This window comes from Copadichromis virginalis, linkage group LG11 (assembly GCF_057382275.1).
Source record: "Copadichromis virginalis isolate Kocher_CV1m ecotype Utaka linkage group LG11, C_Virginalis_male_GT1.1, whole genome shotgun sequence".
Classification (NCBI taxonomy): domain Eukaryota; kingdom Metazoa; phylum Chordata; class Actinopteri; order Cichliformes; family Cichlidae; genus Copadichromis; species Copadichromis virginalis.
In genome coordinates, this window is record NC_140628.1 from 21,691,419 (window position 1) to 21,709,475 (window position 18,057).

The 18,057-nt window shown below is 38.0% G+C and overlaps 3 protein-coding genes across 5 annotated transcripts; all 3 read left to right on the plus strand.

Moving 5' to 3' along the window:
• The first annotated feature begins 84 nt into the window (after nucleotides 1-84).
• On the plus strand, nucleotides 85-8,224 carry gra (granulito). Its single transcript, XM_085473686.1, has 7 exons — nucleotides 85-150; nucleotides 4,553-4,635; nucleotides 4,739-4,782; nucleotides 5,789-5,846; nucleotides 7,425-7,531; nucleotides 7,624-7,682; nucleotides 7,966-8,224. The coding sequence occupies exons 2-7, from the start codon at nucleotides 4,554-4,556 to the stop codon at nucleotides 7,991-7,993; spliced, it is 378 nt and encodes a 125-aa protein (XP_085329812.1). The 5' UTR covers nucleotides 85-150; nucleotide 4,553; the 3' UTR covers nucleotides 7,994-8,224.
• upp1 (uridine phosphorylase 1) lies at nucleotides 91-12,811 on the plus strand. 3 transcript variants are annotated; one of them, XM_085473683.1, is made up of 8 exons: nucleotides 91-150; nucleotides 9,333-9,375; nucleotides 9,724-9,835; nucleotides 9,942-10,100; nucleotides 10,242-10,356; nucleotides 11,542-11,751; nucleotides 11,853-11,999; nucleotides 12,084-12,811. In XM_085473683.1, the coding sequence occupies exons 2-8, from the start codon at nucleotides 9,338-9,340 to the stop codon at nucleotides 12,233-12,235; spliced, it is 933 nt and encodes a 310-aa protein (XP_085329809.1). In that variant the 5' UTR covers nucleotides 91-150; nucleotides 9,333-9,337; the 3' UTR covers nucleotides 12,236-12,811. The 3 variants fall into 3 exon arrangements, with proteins under 3 accessions (XP_085329809.1, XP_085329810.1, XP_085329808.1); XM_085473684.1 differs by lacking the exon at nucleotides 91-150 and adding an exon at nucleotides 7,624-7,682; XM_085473682.1 differs by lacking the exon at nucleotides 91-150 and adding an exon at nucleotides 8,303-9,077.
• Nucleotides 12,812-14,462: 1,651 nt separating this feature from the next.
• Nucleotides 14,463-17,358, plus strand: stmn2a (stathmin 2a). The gene is made up of 5 exons (XM_085473688.1): nucleotides 14,463-14,620; nucleotides 16,233-16,328; nucleotides 16,491-16,663; nucleotides 16,814-17,005; nucleotides 17,104-17,358. The coding sequence occupies exons 1-5, from the start codon at nucleotides 14,602-14,604 to the stop codon at nucleotides 17,161-17,163; spliced, it is 540 nt and encodes a 179-aa protein (XP_085329814.1). The 5' UTR covers nucleotides 14,463-14,601; the 3' UTR covers nucleotides 17,164-17,358.
• The last annotated feature ends 699 nt before the right edge of the window (nucleotides 17,359-18,057 follow it).

Consider the following 18,057-nt stretch of genomic DNA (forward strand, 5'->3'; position numbering starts at 1 on the left):
TGTATCGATGATGGTGACTGCATGAGTTTTATTTTGAAAATTAAAATTCGGAAGTCGTGTTATTTGTGTTTTTTCTTCCTCTTGACTAGCATGACACTGGTGAGGCGAACAGGCTGAAATCCACGCTGAGGGAATTTCGTTGAACTAGAGGTGAATAAATTTTAAACCTCAATATCTATAAATTCGCGCAATGAGCAGAGCGTTGCTAGTTAGATTTAATAGATGTTTATAGGAGTTCAAACTTTTGCATCGTTTTCCAAGTTATGTTTTTCTATTACTTGTCTTATTTTTCTTTCTCGTTTTGTTGTTTTAACGTCATTTAGCCTATCTGTACACACAATGCTGACCATTAAATACGCAGCGAACTGTGAACCTTCACATCAACCGCTAATGTTAACGTTAGCTGCTCGCCGTTGCCTTGATGCGCAGGCTTTACACAGATTCATTTTATTTTTTAGGGGGTGCCATGAGCGCGTTATAGTGGACAGCGGGATCGTTACACCTGTTTTCAAAAGTTGTTTTGTTAATGCAGTTAAATTGAGATTTAGATTTTTAGAAAAGGCTTTTAACAACTATTGTTGACAGCCTCATAAAGTTTGGCAAGTTAGCTTACATCCAGTGTAGTAAAGTTAAGCTAAATGAAACATGTTAAGTAATAAGTAAATAAACAACTAACATTAAACCGATTTTTATTTAAGTATATTAAGCCGGAGAATTTATTATTTATGTAAGTTTCTTATTTAATTATTTTTCTATTCTGTTTCTCTGTATGCTAAACCTTAGGAGTTTGATATTTAACGGTCTAACCCTGACCAGACTATTTTAGCTAATAAAATGCGAATACTTTCTTTTTCTTTGAGATTTCCCTATTCGTTATCAGTAATTCTTCCTTTTCATCACAGATATCACACCGCATTTAATCGTTGTATTCTTTAAACAAAGATGAAATGAAAAATTGTTTAAACAAAATTACTATTATTATTATTGTTGTTGTTGTTTGGCCAGCCTTGTCTGTGACTTCTTACAAAACACACTTTCACACCTGGATGAGTTAATGCCAGATGAGTTAATACTTTTTGCTGTACAATATAAAGTGCCTTGGGGTGACTGTTGCTGTGATTTGGCACTGTGTACTGTCATGTGAGAAAATTGGGACACCCCCATTAACTAATCAGCTCTTTATTATGAACTGTTCACATATCAATTTCCAATCATGATTTTATGTATTACTGGAAAAGAAAGCGACGTAATTGCAATTAAACAACATAAATATAAATGATAAATTTCAATCGGCCTTCAAACAACATCACAGCACTGAATCAGCGCTGCTTCGTGTTTTCAATGATCTTTTACTAATGGCTGACAATGGACGCCCCTCTGTCCTAGTGCTATTGGATCTTTCATCGGCATTTGACATGGTTGACCATAACATCCTATTGGCGAGACTAGAGCACACTGTAGGCATTAAGGGCGCTGCCTTGGATTGGTTTAAATCCTACCTCTCCAATCGGCTCTCTTCGGTACATCTGGCCACATCCTCTTCTTCGGCTGTACCTGTTTGCTGTGGTGTCCCCCAGGGATCTGTGTTAGGCCCTACCCTTTTCTCATTGTACATGCTTCCTTTAAGTGCTATCTTTGAGAAATACCACATTGCTTTTCACTATTATGCGGATGATATCCAGATCTATTTTGAGCTAAACGATGATCTTGCTCTGTCTTTGAATAGCTTCCGAGAATGCATGTGTGAGGTCAAGAAATGGCTTTTGGCAAATACTCTTATCCTTAATGATAAGAAAACCGAAATTATGATTTTTGGTAGTAATGCCCTTCGTGCCAAACTTCGGGATGCCTTTGGTTTTCTCACTAGTTCTTTCTCTGACACTGTTAGGAATCTGAGTGTCTTATTTGACAGCTCATTTACACTTGATAAACAAGTATCTGCTGTTGTCAGATCTAGTTTTTACCAGCTTCGCCTTATTTCTAAGGCCAGGCACTATATCCCGTATAAAGACCTAGAAAAGCTCATCCATGCCTTTGTAACGTCAAGGCTAGATTACTGTAATTCACTTTATTGTGGTCTCCACTCTTCCCTTTTACATAGATTACAGACAGTTCAGAATGCTGCAGCACGCATTCTAACTAAAACCAAGAAGTTTGCCCACATTACTCCTGTCCTTGCTGATCTGCACTGGTTGCCTGTCAAATATCGTATTCAATTTAAAATTTTGTTGTTTACTTTTAAAATTACCAATAACACTGCACCAAGCTATCTTAAGGAACTTTTAAACCCATATGCTCCTGCTAGGGCTTTAAGGTCATCCTGACAGTTACTGCTGGTTCAGCCCAGATCTCGGCTGAAATCTAGAGGTGATCGATCGTTTGCTCTAGTTGCACCGGAGCTGTGGAACAATCTCCCGATTGGCATCCGGGCGTCTGATTCTATTCATTCTTTTAAATCACAGCTAAAAACATATCTTTTTAAACTTGCCTTTTCTACCAGTTAAATGCTGGCTTGCTTGCAGTGACCTATTGACCTATTGTATTAAATTCTCTGCTATCTTTCCATTATTGGTGTCTTTTATCATGGTGGTACAGTCTTACCTTGCTATAACCTATGTGCTGCAGTTTACTCTTATTGGTGGCTTTTATCTGTGAACATAATTCGTTACCTTTATGTATTTGATGTTAATGTGTGAACTGTTTTATTTTTTATTGTTTTATGTAAAGCACTTTGGTATGCCCAAGGCTTTTAAATGTGCTCTATAAATAAAGATTGTTGTTGTTGTTGTATAAATGAACATTTTGTGAAACATCAAAAAACCCAAAAATGTTTGTTTTAATGGAGGAAAAAGTTAGGAAACCCTACCCCCTGATAACTAGTGTTGCCTCCTTTGGCTCATATAACTTCAGCGAGACGCCTTTTGTAACTTTTTACTTTTTTTTTTTTTCCTTCACGGATCCATTTATTTTTATATACAATATGTAAACAAGAACGAGACACAAGCTCAAAACAGACATGCTCACAGGCAGTAATATCCAGCCAAAATGCAGTTTCTATTAATGTCTACCCAGTTATTAGCAGCAGTCTGACCAGGATTTACTTTGGATATCTGGTCAAACTGGTTTTGCTTAGAGCTGACATTCATATAAAGTAATATACTTTCCAATAACTTTTTTTTGTTTTGTTTTTTTAAACACATAGAAATGTAATTCCAACAAACATACTATAAAAACATATAACACTATAAATATTGTTCAGGTATCTTCTTACAAAAAACTTTGTACAGTTTAAATTTTTAGTTCATTTTCATAAATTGGATCTCTTTCTGTAGTCCTATACAACATAAAACTACTGTAACTTTTTACCAGTCTCTGACATGATCAGAAGAAGGTTCGCTCCACTCCTCAGTGCAGAATTCCTTCAGCTGTGAGATGTTTGAGGGTTTTCTGGCATGTACAGCCCGTTTCAAGTCACCCCACAGCATCTTAATGGGGTTAGGATCAGGGCTTTGACTTTGCCATTCCAGGACTCTCCACTTCTTAGTTTTTAGCCAGTCCTTGGTAGATTTGCTGGTATGCTTTGGGTCATTGTCATGTTTTAGTGTCCAGTTCCACTTCAGCTTTAATTTTTTAACAGATGGTCTCACATGTTCTTCAAGCACCCTCTGATACACAGCAGAATTCATGATGGATTCTGTGATGGTGAGCTGGCCAGGTCCTGCTGCAGCAAAGCACCAAACTAAATTTGAGGTATAGATAAGGCAAGGTTCTTTTAAAATGCTGGTTAACGATGTACTGATCATGTGCACCTAATGTGATACACCTGTGTGTGATTTTAACCATTTTAAGTGGGATAATATGTGAGGGTGTCCTAATTTATTCCTCACCAGAAATTGCATTCTTTTAAAATTACATTTCACATAAAATTTTAAAACGGCTTTTTTTATTTTTTTAATTGTTTAGTGATATTATTTGGATTCCTCAGTATCATTAAAATTGGCATTAAATATCCATATGGCCAAATATATTTTAAAATATACAGGCTTTCATAGGGTGTCCTAATTTTCTCACATGACTGTATATAAATTGAACTGAAACAGGGACTGTGATTGCAGTTTGGTTTTGTATCACAAACGTTTTTTTTGTTTTTGTTTATTTTGCTAGTTTCACAAAATCTAAGCAATCATCTTGTTATGTAGATGCATGACATTTACAACTTTTCATACCAATAAACTCAAATTATTTAGTGAAGTATTTGAATATTGTAGCTGTAAAAAAAGATACTTAATTATGAAATAATAAAGTCATTACCAATGGGAATAAAATAATATCAATAATTTATAGGGTCATAAATCATTACACACTATAGTGAAAAGTTGTAAGTATTCCTGATATGCAGCCTTGGCCTTGGTTTGGACTCCAAACCCCTCTTTTTAAAACACTGAAAAGTAATATATTAGTGACTAATGTCTCCTTCTGTTAATGCAGCACTGCTTAGTAGGCTTGTAGAAATTAGTTGGCTTAAAGCATGTTTGAACCTTACTGACGCCAGAATGGAGGTATCAAGGAGAAGAATCCTTCAAAAGCACCTGGAGCCAGCGAGACCCCTGCGCCGCTGCATTCCTGCCGACATTGGTAAGTCATCAGTGCAAGTAAACAGGATCAAATGTGCCAGTTTGAAATGTAATGTGTTCCCGTGTAATGAATGTTCATATGGGGATTTTAATACTTTGTTTAGATCCACCAATAAATCCTGCTGCACATGTCCTGATGGATCAAGAGGCAAGTAAAAAATAAAACCCTAATTATGAAGATGGTTGCATGGTGATGCAGTGGTTAGTACTCGTGACTCATAGGAAGAAGGTTAGTTCTGTGTGGAGTTTAAATCTTCTCCATGTGTCTGCATGGCTTCTTCCCACAGTCCAAAGACATGCAAAGGTTAGGTTAGTAGCTGTTCATCTGGACGTTACGTTTTCAATGGGAAAAATGTTTTGTCACTCATCCAATTGAATTCTTCAGTCTCGAGATTGAAGAATTCCCTTGGATGAGTGACGCAACGCTACGTCCAGATGAACAGAATCCACCTTTTGGGATTTACTTACCTTAATGATTGAGCATGCATCAAGACGTTAGGTTAATATGTGATTCTAAGTTGACTGTAGGTATGAATGTGAGTATGTCTGTCTCCCTCTCTATTACAGCTGTGCACTATGAAAGCTGGGATAAACTAAACATATTACACTTTTTTCACAGAAGGTAAAATATAGTTTTGGTAAATGAAGCCTACTAATAAAAAAGGAGTTTAAACGACATTGTTACAAAAAGGTGAAGCTGACAGTGTATATATGATATGGAGATACATGTATAACAGTACTGAAAAAAAGTACTAAAAAGCATCCACCTGTTTGAAGGTAATTCATAATCAAACAACAAAAAAGGATGGGAAAGTGAACATGTTCTAAGCTTTGGCTTTCCATAGTTTGTCCATCAGGCTCTAGCTTGTCACTGCAAATCTGGGTTTTGTAGAGATGCTGTTTGCCATGGTGAGACGTTGTCAGGCTAAGATTAATCTAAGATGATTTTTTCCACTGTGTGAGCACCTTATGCCACCAGAGTAAACCTGTGACACACCTCAACATTTGAGAACGGTGGCACTACACAAAGATGACACATAACACTAACCTTTCAAATAACTAATCATTTAATTATTCGGCGCTTCAGTATTTTAGACTCATGATATCATGCTTTTTAAAAAAATATATTTAAGCTGAAATTTTGTATTTGATAGACAAATATTGGTGTAGAGCAGTTCTACAAGATCATCAACCTTCATAAACAGAAAAAAGGTGAGTCTTTTCTTCTTCTTCTTATATTATTTTTTTCCAAAATAATATATTTTGCTGTCCCATAGGCTAATAAACAAGGCGTGGAAAGCACTTCAGCTTGTCAGTGTGGTAAACAAGTGTTTTTGGTGTGCATTCTAGTAGCTGCAATTCCAGAAATGCCAAGGAGGCTTAGCAGGAGATTAAAAAAAAGTATACACATAGATAGTGCATTTCATATATTTTCTGAATCACAGATTAAGACACATACGTTTGCATGAGAGTGAGACACAGTTTTCACTTCGTTCAGTGTTTTTTGTAAGGTTACGGTTTAATAACTTGCACATATAAAATTTATTCTGCCAGAAGAAAATCTATCACAATGCTGAAAATGTTCTTCACAATTTTATACCAAACCTCTGAACCAAACATAACCTGCTCCTGGCCGTTCTAGTTTTTATTCTCCCACCTGCAGCTTTTCTGGTTTTTAAGGGTTCAAGCATAAACATTAAATAAAAAACAAAATCATAGACTCAGTCTATGAACAAATTTGATGGGAAGTCAACAATATATGGTCCTGTTTTATGATCATATATTAATGCTTATAGAACAATGAAACTATTTTAAAGTTTTTTGTTGCCAGCAGAAAAAAAATATATCAAGGAATCAGATTTTGTCATCAGGGAAACTCAAAGACTTCAGACCCTCGTACTCTCCCCTCAGGTGTCTGAAGAATCTTCCTGGAATTAGTGTTTTGTGAAGAACTGTTTGGTCATTAGGCAGTAATTTCATACCGATTGGTCTCTAATCTGGAACATAACATGCTCCAGAGCAGGTTATAAGTTATCATGGCAATGTACCCCAGTAAGAAGTAAACCACCTTTGTAGTACGGGAAATCCAAGGTTAACTCTGAAGTTACCTGGATAATCTGATATCCTGCTTCACAGTCAGGCCTCTGGTCACTCTGACTGAAAATCTGAGTGTCTCAACTCTACTGCTTCCAGCTCGACCTTGTCTCTTTTTGTCAGAGCCACTGTCTCCAAACCATTCATCACAGCAGGTCTCGCTAACGTCTTGCAAATCTTCCCTTTCACTCTTGCAGCGATACTTCTGTCACAAATCACTCAAACCTCCTCCACTCCCCCTTGCCTGCATGCTCTTCTTCACCTCGCTTGTGCTCTGTTCATCCCTTTGAAGGGTTAACCCCATGTATTTAAACCCATTTACCCTCATTACCTCTATACTTTACAGCTTCACTGTTACACCTGTCATCAAACCCTGAATTCATAAACAGTGACAAGGAGGAATTTTGGACCAAAGACATCACAAATGTTTCCTCAAAAAGCTGATATTGTGAGGAATGACCACAAGAGGGCCTTAACATCCAGTAATCAGAGAATTATCACACACCTGAATAAGCTTCTTAGAAGGAGTTTGTCTTTTTAGTGAGGTTGTGTTTGATGTTAGCCAATGCAGAAGTGTTGGTGAATCCCAATGCATCACAAACATTTTTTGTCAGCTTTATTACCTTTGAGGTAAAGAAGCAACCAGATTCTTTTGGATATCCCTAACTTGAACTCTTATACCATGTTTATCTTCAGACAGGATATCTTACACAAGGGACTTCTTAATTGGTCTGGCCAGTTGTCCGGAGGCCAGGAAGAAGCCAGAATTCTTGCCAGAGCACCCAATAGTGTTAAGTGAGGCAGTAAGTGTAAAATTCTTGTTGTTTACTTGCTAAGTGGTCCAAATAGTATCAGTAGTGTCTGGATTTAAAATGCTTTTATACTATCTTCACAGAGAGATCCTGAGCAACTAAGGCTTTATGAAATGAGGATGAATGGCAAGAAAGATAAAATGTGAGTTTAATACTGTAAATTTGTTACCACAGTTTGACTTTAATGCTTTTTTCATACAGTAGAAAAACAGTAGAGAGTATAGATTATGATTTGAATGAAATACCCATTGTTCTTCAAGAATAATTTGAACATTGGACATTTATAACACCAGTTAATGTGTATATGTAGGAATTAAGTTAAAGTTAAAACCTAGAAAAAAAGGTAGTTTTTACTGTATATTGTTAAAATTAGGTCGCTAACATAAACACCATAATAAAAATATGTCACCTTTGTTTGTTTTTAGGGCGGCTGAAGGGCTTCACTCACCTTGAGAAATGAGTCTTGCTTGTGCAGTGTTTGTGTTTGCTGTTCTTCCTTTCAGTTTAATTTAACTTTTTATTTCCTATTTATTATTTTGCAGGAGGTTCACAAGAATTTCGGTTTTTGATAACCCCCTGAGAGTGCTGTAGTGTATTTATACTGTGTGAACACCTTTTTGAAACAGAAAAAAAAAAAACTGAATGGCTACTTTTCAGATGCTTTAATAAAAGTCCTGAACTGAAGTGATGGCGCCAATTATGTTTACACATAATTAGAAATTCTCTGGAGTTAAGATTTGCATTTGTCTACAAATTGCTTTTGATTTTCTGTCCTATACCTCTGCTATTATCAACCTGCTTCAGCAGCAGTTTCCATCACAAATGACACACCTGTGTATTGTACAGCTGGTGAGCATGTCCGTGCATTAAACAGCTTAAGAAATTGGCATAAACGGGAGTGACTCTTGCATCAGTCAAGCAGATATTAACAGGAACACCAATGGTATTTTATTTTATCTGTTTGTTATGTGTTCTACATAAAGTGGTTATTTGACAACAAATTTGCTATTAAAAAAAAAAAAAAGATTAACGGTCAACATGAATCTACAGGAAGTGAAAATCACACATGAAAGATTTTGTTGAGCACATTTTATAAAATGTAAGTATTTTTTACACTATTCGAGGATAAAACCACGATTCCTGTACTTAATGAATTAATTTCTTGTACAACCTTCGTCATTTTGACCAAACTGACTCACACAAAATAAACTCGGAAAAGTACTGCTTTTCCCAACATATGCGGAAATCCTTTAATAGCGCCGCTGTAACTGAACATCTGCTGCACTTCGTCGACCTCTGTACGTGACCGGAAGCCGGTAGCCAACAAGTGAGTGGGTGACGAGACTCATTTAGTACCCCTGTGACTCATCCGACGTCACGGCATTGTGGGCCGGCTCTCGGCGTTAAGTCAGATTTTAATACTGAAATGAAACGGAGGAAGACAGCAGCAGAAAAGTAACCTCGCAAAGAGCAAAACATCTATATCTGCTTTTTATTTTTTGTTTGGTTTCGTGAGTCCCGTTGGCTGATCTTTCAGGTAAGGATGAAGCTCATTACCGTATTTCCTGTAGCCGGTGCGCGATAGTGCTGAATCTGCATGTTGACAGTATGTTCCTATGGTGACTGTTTTAAATGTAAAAACAAAACCAAAAACCTTAATTGTCCAGATTCGAGAACTGAGTTAGATGTTGGTGAAATTCTAAGTAACAGGCTTTCTCAGCAGCCAGGTGTGGTTATGCGTTTCTTTCATTCTGCTCACTGAGTAATTTTGTTCGGATTCGGCTGTTCGCAGGAAACATGGACTCAAAGGCCGAAGGAAGCGCTCCGTGCAGCAGGTGAGAAGTTCCGGTCAACATAATGTTCGACATATTTGTTTAAAAACGCAGGTACTACTCGACAAAACCGCTTCACACACGTCAACTGCAATGTCGTCTTGGAATGAGGAAGCTGGGGTGTGACAGGATATATGTCCATTGATTTTCTTTTCTTTCTTTCCCCCCCTGAAAGTCGTGACGGTTTTGTTATTGTTAAATAACACCGTCTTTACAGAACCAATAAGATATTTGTAATACTGCCCCGTTAGCTACCCACCATATTTACGTAACAATCATTGCTCTTCATTGATCTGTGTGATTCATTGTTTTAACTGACCCTTTCATGTCTATCCTTCTCCCCTCTTAAAGCCCTGTTTATGTGCACAACCCACACCTGGATGCACTGAAAGAAGACATCCTCTACCACTTCAGTCTAGGAACTGAAACTCATAGCCTACAAGATATGTTTGGTGATGTCAAAGTAATGTATCCCATAGTCATCTTTTTAAATTTTTATTTTAAAGCCTTGAGCCTGTTTTTGTCTGTGCAGTTCTCATGTCTATCTTTATGTGTGTGCTTCACTGTAGTTTGTTTGTGTGGGTGGGAGTCCCTGGAGAATGAAAGCATTCACTGAGTACATCGCAGCTGAGCTCGGTATGGAAGACCCCAAATCTGAGTATCCAAATATCTGTGCTGGGACGGATCGTTACGCCATGTACAAAGTTGGCCCTGTCCTCTCTGTCAGTGTATGTAAGAACAATATCCTCAATGTTATTTTGTTTTCCACATGATCGTTTTCTTAACTTGTATTTGTTAATCTACCAAAATGCATAATAATATCATGAACGTCATTTAAAAATTGTGTATATCTCTGCTTGTTTTTGCAGCACGGAATGGGCATCCCATCTATTGCCATAATGTTGCATGAGCTAATAAAGCTCCTCTATCATGCAAAGTGCACAGATGTTACAATTATACGCATTGGGACATCAGGTGGAGTAGGTATGTGCATTTGGGCCCTTTTCTTGTTGAGGAAAGGTGAAGTGACCCTTTGGAATTGGGTGCTGTTTGGGATTAATTTGTAGATTAAGCCTAAAGACCAGCTTGTGATAGGATCTTAGTTACCATGGGACTAATTACATGTCATACCAGACCCATTTTCCAAATCATTGTAGTAAAATAAACAACCAAAATAAGGTTTTTTGTTTAATTTGATAAATATTTGTCAGTTTGGGGACTGATTTATTTCTTGTGTGCAGCTGTGCAAGATGCAGTTACAAAATGTTACCGGTGAATAGCTGAAAGCGAAAGTATGATCCTGTCAACAAAATGGTCTCTAGGTTAATGATTTGTTTTCAGTTTAGACAAAACGAGGCAAAGGTTTCTGTGTTATTCGTTACATTTTAACAAAGCTCAAAGGATCGGGTATTACAACTAGCGGGAAAGCAGAGATGGTGTAAGCAAAAATGAGAGACAGCATAAGAGTGATGAATGCTGAGCACTAGACTGGAAAACTGTGACATTTTAGGTTAAAGTTACACTTAAATGAAGATCAGTATTGAGGGGTTATATATTTTTTGTCATTGTAAATATATAATAATACATGTGCAGCATTAGCAAGCTAGAAATTCGTTTGTTATTTAGAATATGCTAATTTCCCTTGTAATTGTGTCGCACGTACTTTCCAGTAGATGGATCGTGTGATGACGCAAGAGATGACAACAGAGTCTTTGTTTTTAAAAAGGGCATATTTTTCTATTTTTATCCCAAGAAACAGACTAAGGTTCCTTAATCAAATTGCTTCATGAAAACATTTTCACAATTAATTGCAAATACTTGGTTTTAACTCATTTTATCAGATTTTTGAAAGAGAGATCAGCTGATCTTTGAAGCCTGCCTTTGAAATTTACACAACCTTGGCCTTACACAAGCAATTGCATGAACATTTAGCTGTTGGCCTGTGTTGCATCTTTGATTTTGAAGTCTATACATGTAACATTTCCAGCACATGATGCACACGATGGTGATTCAATTCTAGAAGCTGTGACTAAATTTTACAACCACAGATCTTCATAGTAAAGATATATGCTCTAGAAAGGGCTATAAAGTAATTTGTCCTAAAATCTTTACATTTGTATTTTCACTTTAAAAAACTTTTTCATCTAACCTGCTATATTTGGCTTTCAGGACTTGAGCCTGGCACTGTTGTTGTCACCAAACAGTCTGTGGATCCCACCTTTCAGCCCAGGTTTGAGCAGGTGATCCTTGGGAAGACCGTGGTGCGCAATACTGATCTGGACCAAAGCCTGGCTGAGGACCTGCTGCAGTGCAGCAAGGAGCTAAACCAGTTTAAGACAGTTGTAGGCAACACCATGTGCACGCTGGATTTCTATGAAGGTTTGAGTTCTGATGCATCAATGTGTTAGCGAGTACACTGTTTGCCAACATCTACAGTCTTTCACTGTCTTCCTGTTTTCTCTGTTTGATCACACGTGTAGGGCAAGCCCGTTTGGATGGCGCTTTCTGCTCCTACACTGAGGAGGACAAGCAAGACTACCTCAACAAAGCTCAGGAAGCAGGAGTTTGTAATATAGAGATGGAGTCATCAGTGTTTGCTGCTATGTGTAAACTGAGTGGTCTACGAGGTAAGAAATTTCAATATCAGCATCGTTTTACTTCTGACAGCATTTTTTTTGTGTCTGAAAACTTTTATCTCTGTTTGTGAAAAGCGGCTGTGGTTTGCGTCACGCTCCTGGATCGGCTGAAGGGAGATCAGCTGCGCAGCTCTCACGAAGTTCTTCACAGTTACCAGCAGCGTCCTCAGATACTGGTCGGCTACTACATTAAGAAGCAGCTGAATGCCAAAGCGAAAGATAGCTAAATAAATGCAAGCATACAGTAAATTCTTATGATCTTCTGTCTAGAAGTCATACCTTTAAATATCTCCAAAAGACTTAAATGATGCCTTCTATTTATCCTTTGACACTGATTTAGTTGATACACTGCTATAAAAACATGCACCGCTACACTGTTGTTTTATTTCGTATTTCTCTTAAGTACACTTGAATTGATGTAGCACCCTTGTATTTAAAGTGAGTTAAGTTCATGTGTATTAGTTAAGGTCGTCTTATTCTACTTGACATGTAAAGTTTCAGATCCGTAAAACTTGAACCTGTAAGTCTAAACTTACAGTGGTGCCATAACAAAATGACCTTTTTACACCTATTATAAAAAATACATTTTTAAAATATTTTATAGGTTTAGATTTGTTATTGAAAACTTAATTGTGTATGTGGAGATTTTTTTTTACATTTTTATTGTCATCCAGATTGTATTCAGTTTCTTCGACCTTTGTATATGTGCTCAGCATTTCTTTCACAATATAAAATTGCAACAACACAACACTCCGCTTGAGAAAGATTTCTGCTTTGTGTCATAAATAAAGCAAGCAAGTAAAGCTTTGTGCAGTCTGAAATTTCACAACATATTAAGAAAAGAATTCTTTAAGTAAGAGGCACTGCGGCACAAATGCAATGTGAAGTTTGTTATATGATCTGTCAGTATTTGCAGCTCTTGAAAAGCCTGGTGAAGTCAAGATCAGCATCCTGACCAATAAACAAGCCAAAGATATTAATAAATGGTGTTCTGGTGTGTACTGATTGAACAGTAAATTATCAATGATAATAATAATAATCTCCCTAAAAGATTTTGGGTAGACTGGTGTTGTTGTCACATTAACTGTTAACGCCACATTAAAGGACACTTTTGCGGTGGTTAATTTGTGGAAAAGACAGAAAAGTTTGAGGGGAGGAAGTATTTTGTCATTTTTAGGGGTCAGAGTAATTTTTCATGTTGCTGCTTTTTCTGTAATAAAAAGCTCACACAGTATTAGTCGGTTAAAAATTGGACACTTGTTAAAAAGCTCAAGGTTTTTCATCAGCAAGCTTAAGCCATGTGGTAGCTAGGTTAAAATGTGACACATGTAACAACTGAGCCCCCGCCCGAGTATAAGAAATGAGAAAGGTATTTGAAGCTAGGCATGTAAAGGCAGTGTTGTATAAATATATCTGTTTGTTTCTTTGTTGGCAGAATGGTTTGTGTTGAGCCACACACAAACAGCTGGCCGAAGGAAGTATGGCTTTGTTGTGTTGTCTGCTAAGGTTATCATAAAGTTACATTAATTTGTTACAATTAATGAAAAAAAAATGGAAAGAATACCTACTTTGAGGTCGTACCTTAGGCTTGGATTTAATGAAGGAACAGTTATTGAAAGATGTTTCAATCAATCAGCAATTCATGTAAATTCGAGTCAAAATCATGAATACTAACCTTGGTCTAACCTAGTTTGTCTGTTAAAATCAGCTATATGGGGAAAACACCTGGTTTTAAAATTTTCAGCTGGTGTCACAGGGTTCATTTTCTAGAAAGATCTGCTGAGACTGAAGTTACTTTGGACTGCTTTGGTCAGAGGAATAACTTTAGTACACTCATTCCCTCTTTTGTCTAATGCTGGTGATAGATGACGCATTAAAGGTTGAGATAAAATTGAACACTCTGACTAATGGCGAGTGTCATTGCTGATATTTTTGACCAGCAGGCGTGGCAGTCTGCAGCAGCTCGGTGAAGAAGTCTTCATTCTTACTTATGTTACAGTATTATCTGTTTGAATTAGTTTAACAGATCCTTTTCACCGCCACAGCTTTGACACGAATCAGTATGTGAATGCAGGTGTTATAATCACGTAGACTTTGGTTTTGTTTTTTTCAATCTAAACTTTAGTCATTTATAATTCCTGTAACTTCTTCATACTGGACTATATCATGACACAGTTGCAGGTTGAGGAAATATCGGTTGTTGTCAGTGTGGTGAATCATCTGCACACCAGGATATTCACTTCTTTACGCAAAAAAAGTGACAATGTTGGTGTATTTTATTTCTGGCCTATATTTTTTGCACTGTTAACTTGGATCGTTCTCAAACACATTATTATTACATTATTATTCAGGCTTGAGGACAGATAACGGCTTTATTCTGTGGTGTCTCAGTATTTTGAGCTTCTAGCCTACACTGGGTGGTGTAAGACGCGCGGCGCGTGAGAGGAGGGTCTGTTTGCGCGCTCCCGTGCGTGCCCACCTCCCGTCTGCTATCCGATCCTTCCTCCGTCTCTTCGCTGACTCAGTGCCTTAAGCAGCATCACCGCTCACCAGAACAGATCTACAGCATCCTCTGCGGAGAAATACATCAGCCATGGCTAAAACAGCAACCGGTAAGCATTAGTCTGGATGGGTTCAGATGGATTAAAGCGGGATGGATGCACGGTACAGGTGCAGGATTTTTGCGGAAGGTCTGTGTCGGCCCGGTGTAGCCTACCGGCTGGTGGTCGTGCTTCTGTAACAGCTCCACCATAAAAATAAATATATAAATAGATAAAATAAAATAAAATAAAAGCTTTCTTTGCCGTTTTCAACACTAAATTGCATTAAATCACATTTCTGCAGACTATTGTCTCCACGCAGGACTCTATTGATGATAAGAATGTGGGCTCACGCCGAGCATCCTCTGTCGTTAGGTTACTGAAAAATCTCCTATATTATCCTACCTATGTAAACATATTCATTTTTATATAACAATTGTGTTAGGTAACATTGTGTAATTATACAATATGGGCTGCCTGAGAGGGGTTTACTAACCTTACAATGCTCCACCTGCGGTTCACGCTACAGCGGCCCCAACATGCAGCATAATGCAGACGGACCGCACCCAAGATGCTGGGTTGCCGATCATTTAGCCGACACCAAATCATTTGGAGGCTTCATCTGTTTGACTTTTACATTCATGTGGCTATAATGAAAGGTGCAGGTGATCGTTTCACTTTTTTTGTCACTTAAACGTCTCTTTAAGATGATTGTTGTCGGTTATAAGATTGCACCCTTTATTCATGTCTTTAGCTTTCCTTATCTATTCCTTGCAAAGGATTGCACCAGCTGTGGCAGAGGTGCTGCAGTTTATTTTCCAAAAATTCATTATTGATATATGTTACAAAAATAAAATGTAGGTAGAGTTAGCACACTGGTATTAGGAACTAGATTTTACGCTAGTCATCTCTTCTGATGGGTAGTTATTGTTGTAGGCCAGACATTTAGCATGGGTTTGTTTGTTTTTGGCTACCTATTTTACAAAATTCTTAATATAAGCCACCCATTCCTTCAGGGTTTTTTTTTACATAAAATATAATGTGCCAACTCACTATTCTGCATGTAGTAGCATAGATTTGTAGTTAACCAGACAGGTGTACGGCAGGGTGGGAGGCAGGCCAGCCCTGCAGCAAGGGGCTGCTTCACACGCTGGCCTTTGCAGCAGAAGGCATAGCAGCACTGACAATCTGTAGTCCTGAAGAGCCAGGTGGGCACTTTGTCAAAAATAGAAAGAGCACGAAGAACTGGCGGTGAAGATTAAAAATAGTCCAAAGATCTAGTGAAAGTTAATTAAAAAAAGAACGTTCAGGTCATTAATCTGGTGTTTTTTATGACTATGACACCACGGTGACCGAGGCGCATTATTGGACAAAGCTGTTTCATGTCCTGATTTTAGCTCACATGTGAACTTCAGTAAAAGTAATGGTTGTTATGCTCTTAGTTTGATAATGCTCACAGAATACATTCATCCAATTAATTATTAAGCAGTGCTGCACTTAGATACATTTCAGACTTTTAACAGCTCATTAGGCAGTCATCTGAGCTAACAGGCTTGTTGAGAATTTCCCCTTTCTTAACAAGTAATCAAATTGAAAATCTCAACTATATGTATCCATTTGTGACAATGTTGGTTGTGACAAATGGATAATGCTGTGTTTGTTTTATGGTTTTATGTTCTTGCAGCATACAAAGAGAAGATGAAGGAGCTGTCTGTCCTCTCCCTCATCTGCTCCTGCTTCTACCCAGAGCCACGCAATAAGCTTGTGTGTGACTTTGAAGGTACAAAATCAGCTGAATCATGGATTTTCTTTTAAATTAAACAAGCTAACTCCATGTTGATGATTTCTTTCAGATTTTAGACAAAAAATACGTATCATTGGACTGATACAGTAATATGTCTTGACTTTGCTACCATTAGCATTGTAATTGTGTCATTTACAGACATGGAGGTGAAACCTATAAACAAGCGGGCCTCGGGTCAGGCTTTTGAGGTGATTCTCAAGCCTCAGTCTCCAGTGTCAGATGTAGCCCACAACCTTCCCTCACCCCCAAAGAGGGATATCTCCTTGGACGACATTGAGAAGAAACTCGAGGCAGCTGAAGAACGGAGGAAGGTGAGTATATTGCATCGATGTCAACAAGCTTTAGGTGTTTAAACTGTAAAACAAAAGAAATCTTTGAGACATTTAACTATGGAAAATGAATAATTCATGTTACAAGATGGAGGTGCAAATGATTCAATTTGAATACTTCTGTATATTCAGTACCAAGAGGCCCAGGTGCTGAGGGCTTTGGCAGAAAAGCGAGAACATGAGAGGGACGTGTTGCTAAAGGCTATGGAAGAGAACAGTAATTTCAGCAAGATGGCTGAGGAGAAGCTCCAGATGAAGATGGAGCAGATCAAGGAGAACCGTGAAGCCCACCTGGCGGCCATGATGGAGCGCCTACAAGAGAAGGTGAGTCGTCAGCTTTATCAGAACTAAAAGCATATGAAAGGGGCTGGGCAGCGTCCTGATGAGTAATCATTCTCACTGTGCTGTTGTGACGTTTCCAGGAGAAACACGCGGCTGTGGTGCGCAAAAACAAAGAGCTGAGGGAAGAGCTGACAGCATGAGCCTCACACGAGTCCAGACTTCCATCCACCCAGTCCTGTCCCCTTCCTCGGTAGAGCCTTCACCCTCTTCGTAACAGACACTCAACCCTGGAGGCTGAGAGGTTCAAGGACCTCACCACTATATCACAACCCACCATGCCACCAGTACTCACTATTATCAGTATTATCAGTGGATATAAACATGAATAACACTCATCTTGAGAATTGAATGGTTTTGTTGATTTAAGAGAAATTGAAAGAATATGGGTTTTATTGGCTTTAATTTTGTCAGTACTTTTATCTATCTATCTATCTATCTATCTATCTATCTATCTATCTATCTATCTATCTATCTATCTATCTATCTATCTATCTATCTATCTATCTATCTATCTATCTATCTATCTATCTATCTATCTATCTATCTAATATTTTCTTTGTCTTTGATTAATGTTCAGTTCTTGAAGTTTGACTCTGCGACCATTTTCTTGTGGAAGCTCTCAGTGGTGTGAGTTGGCTGTAGACAGGCATTTGCATTGATTCCCGATGATGTCCTGATAATGATGTTTTTTGCTGTGTCTTTTGTGAAGAATGACGGTTGGTGTTTCCAGACTACAGACTCCTCAAGATATCAACGTATCTCATCTGTATCTCCCTCACGCGCACCTACTCATTCTCAACACGCACACTTGGAACTTAACAATAATCGAATCCCCACAGATACATAGAAGTCCACTTCCTCTGAAATGAGCTCAATAGGTGCTTTATTGTTATTAAGAATGTCTATGCCCAATGGGAGCAACTGTTTATACACTTGCAGATTACCACTTTACCCCGACGGCGCCATTTTTCGATGAATCCATCGTTACCCAAACGAATAGCTTTGTTAAGAACACGGTATTGGGAATGAACCTT